A 13,958-nucleotide genomic window follows, 5' to 3' on the forward strand; every position below is an offset into this window, starting at 1 on the left:
ATAAAGTTTTTCTTATGGAACATGTAGTGTAATGAAAGATGTGTTTTGGAATGTTTGTGAAGGTACTGTGTTTTCTGGTGTCTCAACTCAGTGGAACATCCTAATCTCACACCAATGGGCCTATTTACATCCTGAAAGGAACGGACATACACTGTGGGGGTCAAGGTAGCCCCATCTGCTCAGACAAAGCAGGTGTGAGGATGGAAAATTCAACAAAGTAGAAGTATGACTTCTGTTGGATTAACTGCACTGATGTTTGGTCTTTTCATGTGTGTCCCATAAAGAGATGAACTCTCCAATAGGTTTCAATGCTGATGTCATGTAACATTTGTTACAGGTAAATGTTTACCAGATGAAGAAAAATGCAAAACCATGTGTCTAGCTTTGGATGGTGTAATTGAATATATGTAAATGTGTGAATGCCAGTTTATTTGTTTGTTCCTTGTTTTAGCCAAGGTGAGGTGATCCTATTATAGATGCAATGGGGGAGTGCAGCCTGTCTGGGTGGGATGAATAGTGATTGAACTTAGTTCTGCGAGTCTATCTTTAACAGAAGCTCCTAGCATACCTTCATGCTATAGTGTCTTAAATACTTATGGTATAATTATTAGACCGTAAGGCTAGTTAGGAGGATGTTAAATCGTGTTGGCATGTAACTATGTTTTGTAAATAATATACTTTCTCTCTCCCTTGACAAACGGGTATGCTAATTATTACAACCACTATACAAAACGGCCGATTTCTAACAAGTGGAATAAATTGTGTTACTTTGGAATATAGATTACGATGGCACTCCTCGTTCATCTCCATACTCAAGCTCGTAGGGATACTGGTAATTACACACTCATTAGTAAGTCTAAGCGACCAGACTTGGAGTCCCTGAGTCCTGGAATTCTCAAAGCAGTTTGGTTAGGCCCGGGAACACATGACCTTGGAGTCATCCCTGAGTCGTTGGGCATAATTAACTTTATTTTAGACCCGGGAACACACACCATTTTACATTTTACATTGCCAGCTTTTACTATTCAACAAAATATGAAGGTCTTTCTTTCAATGACTTCCCCCTGAGTAAGATGGGAGAGTCGTGGGAGTTTATTTTGTCTTGTTGTCTTCCAGAATGGGTGATTTGAAAATTGTTTATTTGAAACAAGCAACCAATACAGCAGAATGTAAAGTTTTATCTATTTAGAAATGTCAGATCTGGATACAAAGTTGGCTTTTGCTGCTGCATGTAATCCTTTATTCAAAGACATAAGATTATGGTGATGTCAATTTAAGATATTTTAGCTGCTTAGGTATCATATAAAGATCTCTGCTAGTAGATGTTTCTTATGCATCTTGTATCCATCATAGATGTCTCTTAGCTTTCAATCTTTTTATCACTTATCCTTCCCTAACTCCTTTTGAAATCCTGTTGAATGTCAAGTGTTGAAAATCTCCTTCTTCCACAAGTGACTGGGCATTTAGTCTTCACCTGTAACACAAACATAGCAGTTAGCTTTGATTCTGAGACAAACCTATACTTGACTTTATGAACCATGTGTAATAATGCTCAAAGCCTGGATAGGGAGGCTATATTATATAGTATCACACCTGAGAGATACATAACCGGTATGGAACAGCAAAGCAGATGCACAGTGAATGCACTCCGCATCAGCCTCTATTCAGATTCTAATGACTTTAAAGCCTGATTCTATTTAGACATTTAGAGGCTAAACCCTGGTCCTATTCAGAAGCTATGAGATGCTAAAGCCTGTTTCTGTTTAGATGCTATAAGAGGCTCAATGTGGTTCTATTCAGACGCTATAAAAGGCTAAAGCCTTGTTTGATTCATATGCTATAAGAACCTCAATTCTGGTTCTAAGTAGATGCTATCAGATGTTATAGCCTGCCTCTATTCCAATGCCTGGTTCTATTCTGATGCTATAAGAGCCTGGTTTTATTAAGGATTCCTAGAAGCTAGAGCCTGGTTCAAGACTCACCAGTCAGTCTCAGACTCATCATCACCATCTGTATCTGCCCACTCCTCTGAGTCTGACTCCTTCAGTGATGGGGTCTTGTGTCTGTCCATCCTGTTTGCCTGACGGACTAAAATGATGTTCTCTGTCAGTAATATTCTCTTTCGCTTGTTGTTGTCTGTCCTCTCCTGTTCCTTCTTCATCTCTGCTGTTCCCTTAGTGTTTAGTTGATGCTTTCTATATTCCTCTTCCTGCATTTGTAGCTCTTCAACAGCTTTTGTGTAGTTTTTTCCCTCAGCTTTAGCTAACCCTTTCTTAGCTTTTTTGCGCTCCTTCTCTTCCTGCAAGCACTTCTTCTCCTCACATCCTCTTTGTTTCTCTGCTTCAGCTAACATTTTCTTGGCCATTTCTTTGTCCTTCTTCATGTTTTTCCTCATCTCCTTTTCTTTATTTTTCTCTCGCTCAAGTCTACATTTCTCCTCTTTTGCTTGTCTGGTCTTCTTCTTCTCCAGACATTTTATCTCCTTTTTTTCCCTTTTAGCTTCTTACAAGCTTACTTTCTCTTTCATTTCTTTTTCCTTCTTCTCCTTCTTCAGAGTCTTTGCCATCTCCTTCTCTTTCCTCTTCTCTGCCTCCAATCTTAATTTCTCTTGCTTAAGTCTTACCTTCTTTTCCTTCTGTAGGTTCTCTATCCTCTCCTTTTCTTCCTTAAACCGGCGTTTCTCTTCCAGACCCGTTGCCTTAATATCCTTCTCAAGGACCTTAAATTGCTCCCTTTCTCTCCTTTTCTCTTCTTCCAATTTCAGTTTCTCCTGTATTTCATTTTCTTTCCTCTCCTTCTCCAGGGTCAGAATCCTCTCCTTCTCTTTCTTTTTCTTTTCCTCCAACCTGAGTTTGCCCTCCATTTTGTTCTCCCTCTTCAACTTGTCTACAATCTTCATCCTCTCTTTACCTCTGTATCTCTTCATCAAATATCTCGGACAATGTTAAATCCTTCTCTGCTTTATCTGTTTTTATTTCTTCAAGAGATTTCTGGATGTTTTTCATCTGGCCTTTCAGGTTGTTCTCCAGTTCCTTCTCTGCAAAATGCACCTCACTCTTATCTCCCTTCGATTTTTGACCTGCATTCTGCATCTCGAGCCATTTCCTCTCAAGCTGGTTTTTCGCAAATTGAAGGATCTCAACTCTTTTCTTCTCCCTCTTAGCTTCCATTGCCTTCATCATGTCTACCATCTCCTTTTGTTCCAGGAATCCATGAGCTGGTGAGTTCCTCTGCAACTTCTTCCATTTCCTCTCCACCTCTTTTTCCACTGCTTTCAGTATCTCCACTCTATCGTTCTCCCTCTCCTCTTCCTTGGTCTTCATCCTGTCCTTGTCCTGTCTGAAGGCTGTGTCTGAACACGGGTCCATGTTGAGTCCCTTAGAAACCGTACGTGGCAAAGGCAGAAGGCGTTTGGTTGGGGAGAGATCAGGAAAGCAATGATTAATAGGCACGGGAGGATCAACCAGAGGCGGTAGGACATGAGACCGTTTGTGGAGTCGCTGGCCAGATGGAGGAACACCTGAGATGTCTCTCTGAGTCACATTATGGATGTTTCCACGGGTGGCAAATTGAACACAGGGATACTGGACGCATTCCTCATGCCAGTCACTTGAAGAACGAGGACGTACTGGAAATGGGAATTCCCAACAGGGTGTCAAATGTTCAGAAGAGTCTGTTCTCTCCAAACCGTTCTTGTTCTTTGGGATGAGGAACAACAGTATAATATACAGGTGCTGGTCATAAAATTTCAATATCATAAGAACGTTGATTTATTTCAGTAATTTCTATCAAAAAGTGAAACTTGTATAATGTATACATTAATTCCACACAGACTGATATATTTCAAGTGTTTATTTCTATTACTTTTAATGATTATAACTGACAACTAATGAAAACCACAAATTCAGTATCTCAGAAAATGTGAATAGGTTCAATATTGAAGACACCTGGTGCCACACTCTAATCAGCTCATTAACCCAAAACACCTTCAAAGGCCTTTAAATGGTCTCTCAGTCTAGTTCTGTAGGCAACACAATCATGGGGAAGACTGCTGACTTGACAGCTGTCCAAAAGACGACCATTGACACCTTGCAAATGGATGGCAAGACACAAAAGGTCATAGCTAAAGAGGCTGGCTGTTCAGAGCTCTGTGTACAAGCACATTAAAACCCTTTGGCGCGTACGATCACACCAGTGTGATCAATCTAGAGTGGTCCCTGGAGCGTACGATCACACCGGTGTGATTAGAATGTCATGTTTAGAACGCACCATTAGCATACCTAGCTACAAGTAACGTAACAATGGCTGGTAAAACCGCGCTATTATTTACTCACATTTAGCTCAAACAGTGTTTATAACTTTATTTCCTGATTGTAATTGTTTCAAGACCATACTATGATATTAACCAGGTAGAAAGCATTCAAATCGGGACAAGAAGTGTTAGTTACGTACCAACAGACAGCCAACACTAATGCACAAAAACGAATTATATTAGCGACTACTACCGATCAAAACCATTGCAAAAACTTTCTAGAAGTTACGTTCCCCGTTGTATGCATTTTATGTAGTTTATTCATTTTCACTGCATTGAATAACTGGTCACGATTTGTTAGCTAGCGGGCAGCTGACGATTGCTAGCGGTTAGCTGACGTTTTCTAGCTAGCTACAGTAATAAATCAACCAACTTTTGTAGCTCTTAGAATTCGAGTCAACGAGAGAAGCTTGCAATGCAATGCATGTAGTGTTCCTTACCTAGCAAGGTGACTGTTCAAAGGCTGGCGTGAGTTAAAATGCTGCAGAGTACTGAAGTCACGTGCAAAATAACTCACGCTGGGGTGTCGGTAAGGAATATTTGAAACTCACGCGTGAAAATGTTAATAGAGAGGCGAAGGGAAGGAAAAGATGTGGTAGAAAAAAGTGTACAAGCAACAGGGATAACCGCACCCTGGAGAGGATTGTAAAACAAAACCCATTAAATAATGTGGGGGAGATTCACAAAGAGAGGACTGCAGCTGGATTCAGTGAACCACCACGCACAGACATATGCAAGACATGGGTTTCAGCTGTTGCATTCCTTGTGTCAAGCCACTCTTGAACAAGATACAGCGTCAGAAGCGTCTTGCCTGGGCTAAAGACAAAAAGGACTGGACTGCTGCTGAGTTATGTTCTCTGATGAAAGTACATTTTGCATTTCCTTTGGAAATCAAGGTCCCAGAGTCTGGAGGAAGAGAGGAGAGGCACAGAATCCGCGTTGCTTGAAGTCCAGTATAAATTTTCCACAGTCAGTGATGGTTTGGGGTGCCATGTCATCTGCTGGTGTTGGTCCACTGTGTTTTCTGAGGTCCAAGGTGAACACCGCCATCTACCTGGAAGTTTTAGAGCACTTCATGCTTCCTGCTGCTGACCAACTTTATGGAGATGCAGATTTCATTTTCCAACAGGACTTGGCACCTGCACACAGTGCAAAACTACCAGTACCTGGTTTATGGACCATGGTATCCCTGTTCTTAATTGGCCAGCAAACTCGCCTGACCTTAACCCTATAGAAAATCTATGGGGTATTCAGAAGAGGAAAATTCGATACGCCAGACCCAACAATGCAGAAGAGCTGAAGGCCACTATCAGAGCAACCTGGGCTTTCATAACACCTGAGCAGTGCCACAGACTGATCGACTCCATGCCACGCCACATTGCTGCAGTAATTCAGGCAAAAGGAGCCCCAACTAAGTATTGAGTACTATACATGCTCATACTTATCATGTTCATACTTTTCAGTTGGCCAACATTTCTAAAAATATTTTTTTTGTATTGGTCTTCAGTAATATTCTAATTTTCTGAGATACTGAATATGGGATTTTCATTAGTTGTCAGTTATAATCATCACAATTAAGAGAAATAAATATTTGAAATATATCATTCTGTGTGTAATGAATGAATATAACATCCAAGTTTCACTTATTGAATGGAATTGAATTTTTTCACTTATTGAATGGAATTGAATTTTTGATGATATTCTAATTTCATGACCAGTACCTGTATAGTTAAAGCATGTGAAACGTATTCACAGCGTGATACCATGTAAATAAACAGGTCTGCCTAGCATTTTTTAGGTTCCCAAGATTTTTATAGAGTACTATGGCTTTTCCTACAGCTCCAGTGAACTTCCATGACATCTAATAGCAGGATTAGTGAATTATTTTGAAAACATGTTCATACTGTCAATCTTGACTGATATGTTTAACCATGACTTCTCTATAACTGTGTCTAAAATATAATCTCACCGCCTCAGTAGACTCTTCCAGTCCTCTCAGGACCGCCCAGATTGCCTTGATCTCTTGGTCCATCTTGACCTCCAGCGTTCTGGTGACTGCAGAGAGCTGCAGGTAGTTCTTCTCCTGCTTCTGTTTGTGGTTCTGCAGCAGCTCCTCTTGATTCTGCTGTTTCTTCTGTCTCTTTTTTAACAGAGCCATTAAGGTGTCCTGATCGCTCTTCAGCATTGTGATGGCGTTTTCCATCAGGGTCACCTTCTGTCTCAGCAGAGACAGATTTTGAGTCTCTATGGGCTCCCTCTATAGAAAATGCAGAGAAAGAGATTGCCATGGTATAACATTACAGAGGAAAGTAAATACACTTTAGTAGCAAATGTTTTAACTAAATTCCTAAAAGAGTGATGAAGCTCAGATCTTTAAATATATTCCATGAGAAAGGATGCTCCTACTTACAGTGACAAGCGGGGCTGTCTTTGGACTAGGGAAACAGAAACAGTCCATGATGTCTGTCTATGTGGACAACCTGGTGAGGGGAAAAAAAGATCAATGCAATATAGTCAAATCATTTGGGATCTTTCATGAATTTTTACTACAGGTATTAGACATTTTGCTTTGGATTCCACTTAAATCATTAGACTTCTATTTAGATTGAACTTACTTTGTCTACCGATGGAATAATACTCTAATTTCACAGTTAATTTTGGTTCATGTTCATAAAAGTAGCCTAATCTGTTTGCACTCCAACACAAATGTTCTAGAATCTGACAAGGTTTGGAATGCAGTTGACATCATTTTATTATGACACATGTATGCTTGGCCAATGAAATTCTATTAACACACCCATTTAGAATAAAACAATGCCTAATTTGGAGTCATATTAGTTGGAGTTTCACATTCAGATACCTTGGTCATGACCAGCATATGGTTTCCCCTAGCCTAGAGGTTCAATCAACCGTTTTCTCTGACAGTGTTTTTTTCACAATTGCTTCCCAACTAAAACTGGTTTTATGAATACTATCCACAAAACCAATAAGCATTCTTCACTTTTCTTCACCATTCACACACGTTTTCCAAACTCTACACACAACTTTCTGTATAAAGCACAAGTGTGACCATGTTGTCATACAGAAAATGCTGCCATTTATTATACCAAACTAAAATAATCCCAAATCTAACACTCTCCACACACATTACAGGTGTGAACACTAACACGAATAATTACTCAACTAACAATCAGTCTGTTGACATGAATGAAAGGGACACGTGTACATTTACTTGTGTTTTCAACCATGGGTGACAACTCCCGAAAGGTAGAGGAAGAATAAGAATGAGAGGGTGAGATTGGGGACGAGGGAGAAGAAGACCAACAACAAGAACAATCATCTGAAATGAGATACGGGTTACTGTAATTGACCGTGTCCTTGTACATGGCATGACACTGAGGGGAGCTGGAATGAGAGTAACATCAAACTTCAGCCGTCTCAGTGTTGCATCTGTTGTTATGCCTCTCAGAAATGCAAACAAGTTACTAGAAAATTATCTTTCTCTACAGTACTCTGTAACGGTATGAGCAGGACAAAAAGTTTGGGGTCACCAAGAAATGTCCTTGTTTTTGAATGAAAAGCATTTTTTTTGTCCTATAAGATTACAGCAATTTGATCAGTAATAAATAGCCTAGTCCAGGCCTTGTTTTAGTCAGGTATGTTTTAATCGCAGTAATAAACACATTTAGGTCTCTTTTCCACACACTGAAATGTAGCCTTAGGACCTTGCCCACATTCCACTAACTCTACTTCTAAAGTTTTTTCATTTTAGTTTTGTTTTCAGGTATATATTATTTTTTATATCAGCTGACTGTGTAATCCTATATTATTTGGGATGGATATATTTAATGTAAAATGTTTTATAAAAAATGTGCTAGGTCCAATGTATAGGCTATATATCATATATTTCTTATGATTGCAACAATAATCTAGATGTTCTATTTCACCGCATCTTCAAAACTCACATCAGCCTTTTTAGTTCTTATATATATTTTTTAATTAGACAAAGTAACTGCGTTTGTCACTGTCCAATATTTCCTACCATCCCAAACACACAAAGATCAATATTATTCCCTATCTTTTTTGCCATTTTTCTCCCCACTCAATTTTGTGACGCCCATCTCCAAAGCAGGCGCAGGATGGACAAAGTCAGAACCATTGCTTCCTCCAGGAACGTTTCGCCCCGCCACGTGAGGCCGATGGTTACCACGGTGCTTGCTCAACATTGATGCTTTTTGCTGGTGCACACAAGGTTGAGGTAGACTAGCCATTCTCCAGCTACACAGCTGTTATTGAGTTCACACTGGAGTCCGTGCAGTGCGAGGTACTCCCGGCCTTTGCCCAATGAGAGAAATGGCCTACAGTCGTGGTCAAAAGTTTTGAGAATGAAACAAATATAAATGTTCACAAAGTCTGCTGCCTCAGTTTTTATGATGGCAATTTGCATGTACTCCAGAATGTTATGAAGAGTGATCAGATGAATTGCAATTAATTGCAAAGTCCCTCTTTGCCACGAAAATAAACATAATCCCAAAAATAGAAGGCTTGAGGAAGCCCAAGAAGAAGGTTTCAGGACGCCCAAGAAAGTCCAGCAAGCGCCAGGACCGTCTCCTAGAGTTGATTCATCTATGGGATCGGGGCACCACCAGTGCAGAGCTCAGGAATGGCAGCAGACAGGTGTGAGGCGAAGACTTTTAGAGGATGGCCTGGTGTCAAGAGGGGCAGCAAAGATGCCACTTCTCTCCAGGATAAACATCTGCAAAACGTACAGGGATTGGACTGCTGAGGATTGGGGTGAAGTCATTTTCTCTAATGAATCCCCTTTCCGATTGTTTGGGGCAACTGGAAAAAAGCTTGTCCAGAGAAGACAAGGTGAGCGCTACCATCAGTCCTGTGTCGTGGCAACTGTAAAGCATCCTCAGACCATTCATTGTGGGTTTGATTCTCAGCCAAGGGAGTGGGCTCACTCACAATTTTGCCTAATAACACAGCCATGAATAAAGAAAGATACCTAAACCTTCTCCGAGAGCAAATTCTCCCAACCATCCAAGAACAGTTTGGTGATGAACAATGACTTTTCCAGCAAGATGGAGCACCTTGCCATGAGGCAAAAGTGATAACTAAGTGGCTCGGGGAACAAAACAACATCTTGGGTTCATGGCCAAGAAACTCCCCAGACCTTAATATCATTAAGAACTTGTGGTCAATCCTCAAGAGGCAGGTGGACAAACTAAAACCCACAAATTCGGACAAACTCCAAGCATTGATTATGCAAGAATTGGCTGCCATCAGTCAGGATGTTGCCCAGAAGTTAATTGACAGCATGCCTGGGCAGATTGCATTGGTCTTGAAAAAGAAGGGTTAACACTGCAAATATTGACTGTTTGCATAAACTTAATGTACTTGTCAATAAAACCCTTTGACACATAAAACGCTTGTACTTATACAGTATACCATAGTAACATCTGACAAAAATATCTAAAAGCACTGAAGCAGCAGACTTTGTGAAAATTAATATTTGTGTCAGTCTCAACTTTTGGCCACGACTGTATGTGACACAGTAAGTAAAAAATAACTCTCTAGCACTTACAGTTATTTAATAACCTGGTGATGTCACATTGCCTCATGTGACAATCAACCTCTGGGGGGTTTATGGATCATTATTGAGATAATAAACTGGGCAGGATATGTTTAAGGTATTTATTTCACTTTCATTCACATTACTAAACAAATGTCTGTTTGACATTCATATTGAACATAATATTGTGTGTGTTTGTGTGCATATGGGAGAATGTGTGTGTCTGCCCGTCAGTGTCTATGGTGCATGTCTTTGTGTGTGTGTGTGTGCGTGTGTATGAGCGTGCATTTCTGTGTAAATGTCTGTATCAGCCCTGCAGCTCAGTGATGTCCCAGATGAAGTCCTTCATCCTCTCCTGGTAGAACCGGCCAAAACGTTCAATCTGGGCCACCGTCACTGAGTCCTTCCGTCTCCTATTGTCCCTGTGAGAGAGAGAGATGGAGGGAAAAAACCGACAGAGAAGCAGATAGAGAAAACGATGGAGAGGAACAGAGAGGGAGATGTGTGTCATTCAGAAGCAGCTTCGGGATCTGACCACAGCATGAATGTACCACCGTCCAAACTGCAGCAATTAGGTGACTGCATGAACAAACAACCCTCTGGTGTTAGTCCATGGAGAACGTCCTCCTCACTTCTTTCCTTTCGTCTCCCTCTTATCGTCTCCTCTTTCTCTACTCTCCTCCTCTCTACTCTCCTCCCCTCTGCTCCTCTCCACACCTCCCCTCTGATCATTACCTTTGTGGAGGAACTTCCTTTTGTTTTTGTCCACGACGTCTTCAGACCTTAACTCGTAGTTGGCCTTGTCATCTTTCTCCATGTTGTTGAAGGTGACCAGTTCCACTACGCTGTCAATCGCTGCACCAGACAGATTCTTCCCCAGGAAGTCCGCCAGACACATTACCAGCGACCTCACATCCTGTTTCGGGAGGAAACATCCAATAATTACGTGAAACGTGAAAGAGCTGAGCCATGTGTAACTAGATTACTGCAGGCAGCAGTGCATGTTTTTGACCCTGATGAAACCAGTGACTCATAAGCACTGTGACCAAAAGAGTGCCTTGATACAGCCCAGCAATACATTATAATGGTGTTGTGTGTCATATCTACTGACCATGATCATTTCTTCGTATGTGAGGAACATGATGTTGTATTTGTCTTGGTTGTGGTGCCATCCTCTGACATGATCAAACCAACAGCCTCCCACCACTAGACAGACGAAGATCGAAGAACAGTTCCATGGATATATTTTTTTTAATACTGCACAACGTAACTTATACCGATTAGTGCATATTTTCTTAGCACTGTGTAGCATAACATATATATATATATTACTGGAATATCCTACTACAGCATAGTATAACATTACAGAATTCTGAATAGTTCAGGTCACCTGGGACAGATCATTTGACAGTCACTAGGCTAATTTAGGTCCCAGTCAGGTGTGGGCTAGCCTCCAAATTCCCTGCCACACTGTGAAAGGCGACAGACAAAACAAAACAGACGTTTAAGATCTGCAGTTCATCCCCTGTCGTATTGAAGTACTGATTACATTTCTCCATAATTGTGTACAAACCCGATTCCAAAATAGTTGGGACACTGTTCAATTGTGAATAAAAACAGAATGCAATGATGTGGAAGATTCAAACTTCTATGTTTTATTCACAATACAACATAGATTACATATCAAATGTTTAAACTGAGAAAATTTATCACTTTAAGGGAAAAATTAGTTGATTTTAAATTTCATGGCATCAACACATCTCAAAAAAGTTGGGACAAGGCCATGTTTACCACTGTGTGGCATCCCCTCTTCTTTTTATAACAGACTGCAAACGTCTGGGGACTGAGGAGACAAGTTGCTCAAGTTTATGAATAGGAATGTTGTCCCATTCTTGTCTAATACAGGCTTCTAGTTGCTCAACTGTCTTAGGTCTTCTTTGTTGCACCTTCCTCTTTATAATGCGCCAAATGTTTTCTATAGGTGAAAGATCTGGAGTGCTGGCTGGCCATTTCAGTACCCGAATCCTTCTTCTATGCAGCCATGACATTGTAATTGATGCAGTATGTGGTCTGGCATTGTCATGTTGGAAAATGCAAGGTCTTCCCTGAAAGAGACGACATCTGGATGGGAGCATATGTTGTTCTAGAACTTGGATATAACTGTCAGCATTGATGGTGCCTTTCCAGATGTGTATGCTGCCCATGCCACACGCACTCATGCAATCCCATACCATCAGAGATGCAGGCTTCTGAACTGAGCGCTGATAACAACTTGGGTTGTCCTTGCCCTCTTTAGTCCAGATGACATGGCGTCCCAGTTTTCCAAAATGAACTTCCAATTTTGATTCGTCTGACCACAGAACACTTTGCCACAGTCCATTTTAAATGATCCTTGGCCCAGAGAAAACGCCTGCGCTTCTGGATCCTCTTTAGATATGGCTTTTTTTTTTAAATATAGAGTTTTAGCCGGCAACGGCAAATGGCACAGTGGATTGTGTTCACCGACAATGTTTTCTGGAAGTATTCCTGAGCCCATGTTGTGATTTCCATTACAGTATCATTCCTGTATGTGATGCAGTGCCGTCTGAGGGCTCGAAGATCATGGGCATCCAGTATGGTTTTCCGGCCTTGACCCTTACGCACAGAGATTGTTCCAGATTCTCTGAATCTTTGGATGATATTATGCACTGTAGATGATGATAACTTCAAACTCTTTTCAATTTTTCTCTGAGAAACTCCTTTCTGATATTGCTCCATTATTTTTCGCCGCAGCATTGGGGGAATTGGTGATCCTCTGCCCATCTTGATTTCTGAGAGACACTGCCACTCAGAGAGGCTCTTTTTATACTCTTTTTATCTTTGTAAACGCATATGACACAAAATATACTTTTTATTGTCCAGTTCTGACACATTGATGGCTTCATGATTCATGATGTAGCTGGAAGTGGGAAATAGTAAGTACATAATTATCACATTGAGTTAATTTGAATTACACATCAAATACATTCATCAAACTTAAATGCAAACTTAGTTGCAAGAAACTATGGGATGGGGGTTCTCCTGTGACATAATAACACTGTATGCATATGGCAGCAGAAATAATCACATGGTAAGTACTTTCATATTTTTTACTGTGGTCAGCCATATTGTCCACCATCTTGTATTATTTCTCTTAGTTTTAATTCTTACTACGCAGGTGTGTCATGTCACAAGAATTTCATTGTGCAGGTTGACGCTTTGTTATTCGATGCATTTGATAAATATACTTCTGGATTTCCTTTGTTTGTATCAATGTCGACTTCTGCCTGCTCGTTTGCCTGCTCGTGGATCTTGAGTTAATTAAATTGTATCCATTCTGCAATTGGGACAATAACTCTGCCTCTCCAAGTCATATTGTGGGAGAATCAATGGAGCAACTTTGCCAACTAGACATACAAAGTTTGCGAGAAACATTTTACAGAAGATCGTGACCCACGTTGACTTTCGGTTCAGCTCAATTGTACAGGATGTGCCAACAACAAATAGCTAATAGCTTTGGTTAACCTCTTAAGGGCTGTAGACATCTTGGTAAGCCGAATTTCACAGAGTAGCTTGATGATATTGAGACAGTGATGGCCACTCAAAAACCTTCAACTTTTTCAGCTGTAACCACTGGAGGCAACTTGGCCTTGTGCTTAGAGTGATTGTCATGCTGGAAAGTCCAAGAGCGTCCCATGCGCAGCTTTTGTGCAGAAGAATGCAAATTGTCTGCAAGTATTTTCTGATAACATGCTGCATTGATCTTGCCATCAATTATCCCAAGATTCCCATGCCTTTAAGTGCTGACACCCCCCCCCCCCCCCCCAAAATATCAGTGAGACACCATGTGTCACAGTGAGGATGGTATTCTGTTCACTATAGGCCTTGTTGACCCCTCTCCAAACATAGGTGCATATGGTTGTGACCGTAAAGCTCTATTTTGGTTTCCTCACTCCAAATTACAGTTTGCCAGAAGCTGTGAGGCGTGTCATGTTGTCGGGCATATTGTAACCAGGCTTTTTTGTGGCATTGGTGCAGTAAAGGCTTCTT

The 13,958-nt window shown here is 40.8% G+C and overlaps 1 protein-coding gene across 1 annotated transcript; it reads right to left on the reverse strand.

Annotated features, from left to right (window-relative positions):
* Window positions 1-953: 953 nt before the first annotated feature.
* LOC114830310 (vicilin-like seed storage protein At2g18540) lies at window positions 954-2,899 on the reverse strand. Its single transcript, XM_029117693.2, is given in 2 exon segments — window positions 954-1,474; window positions 1,983-2,899. Coding segments are annotated over 2 exon segments (921 nt in total). The 3' UTR covers window positions 954-1,470.
* Between the last annotated feature and the right edge of the window lie 11,059 nt (window positions 2,900-13,958).

This window comes from Esox lucius, chromosome 24, assembly GCF_011004845.1.
Source record: "Esox lucius isolate fEsoLuc1 chromosome 24, fEsoLuc1.pri, whole genome shotgun sequence".
NCBI classification, from domain to species: domain Eukaryota; kingdom Metazoa; phylum Chordata; class Actinopteri; order Esociformes; family Esocidae; genus Esox; species Esox lucius.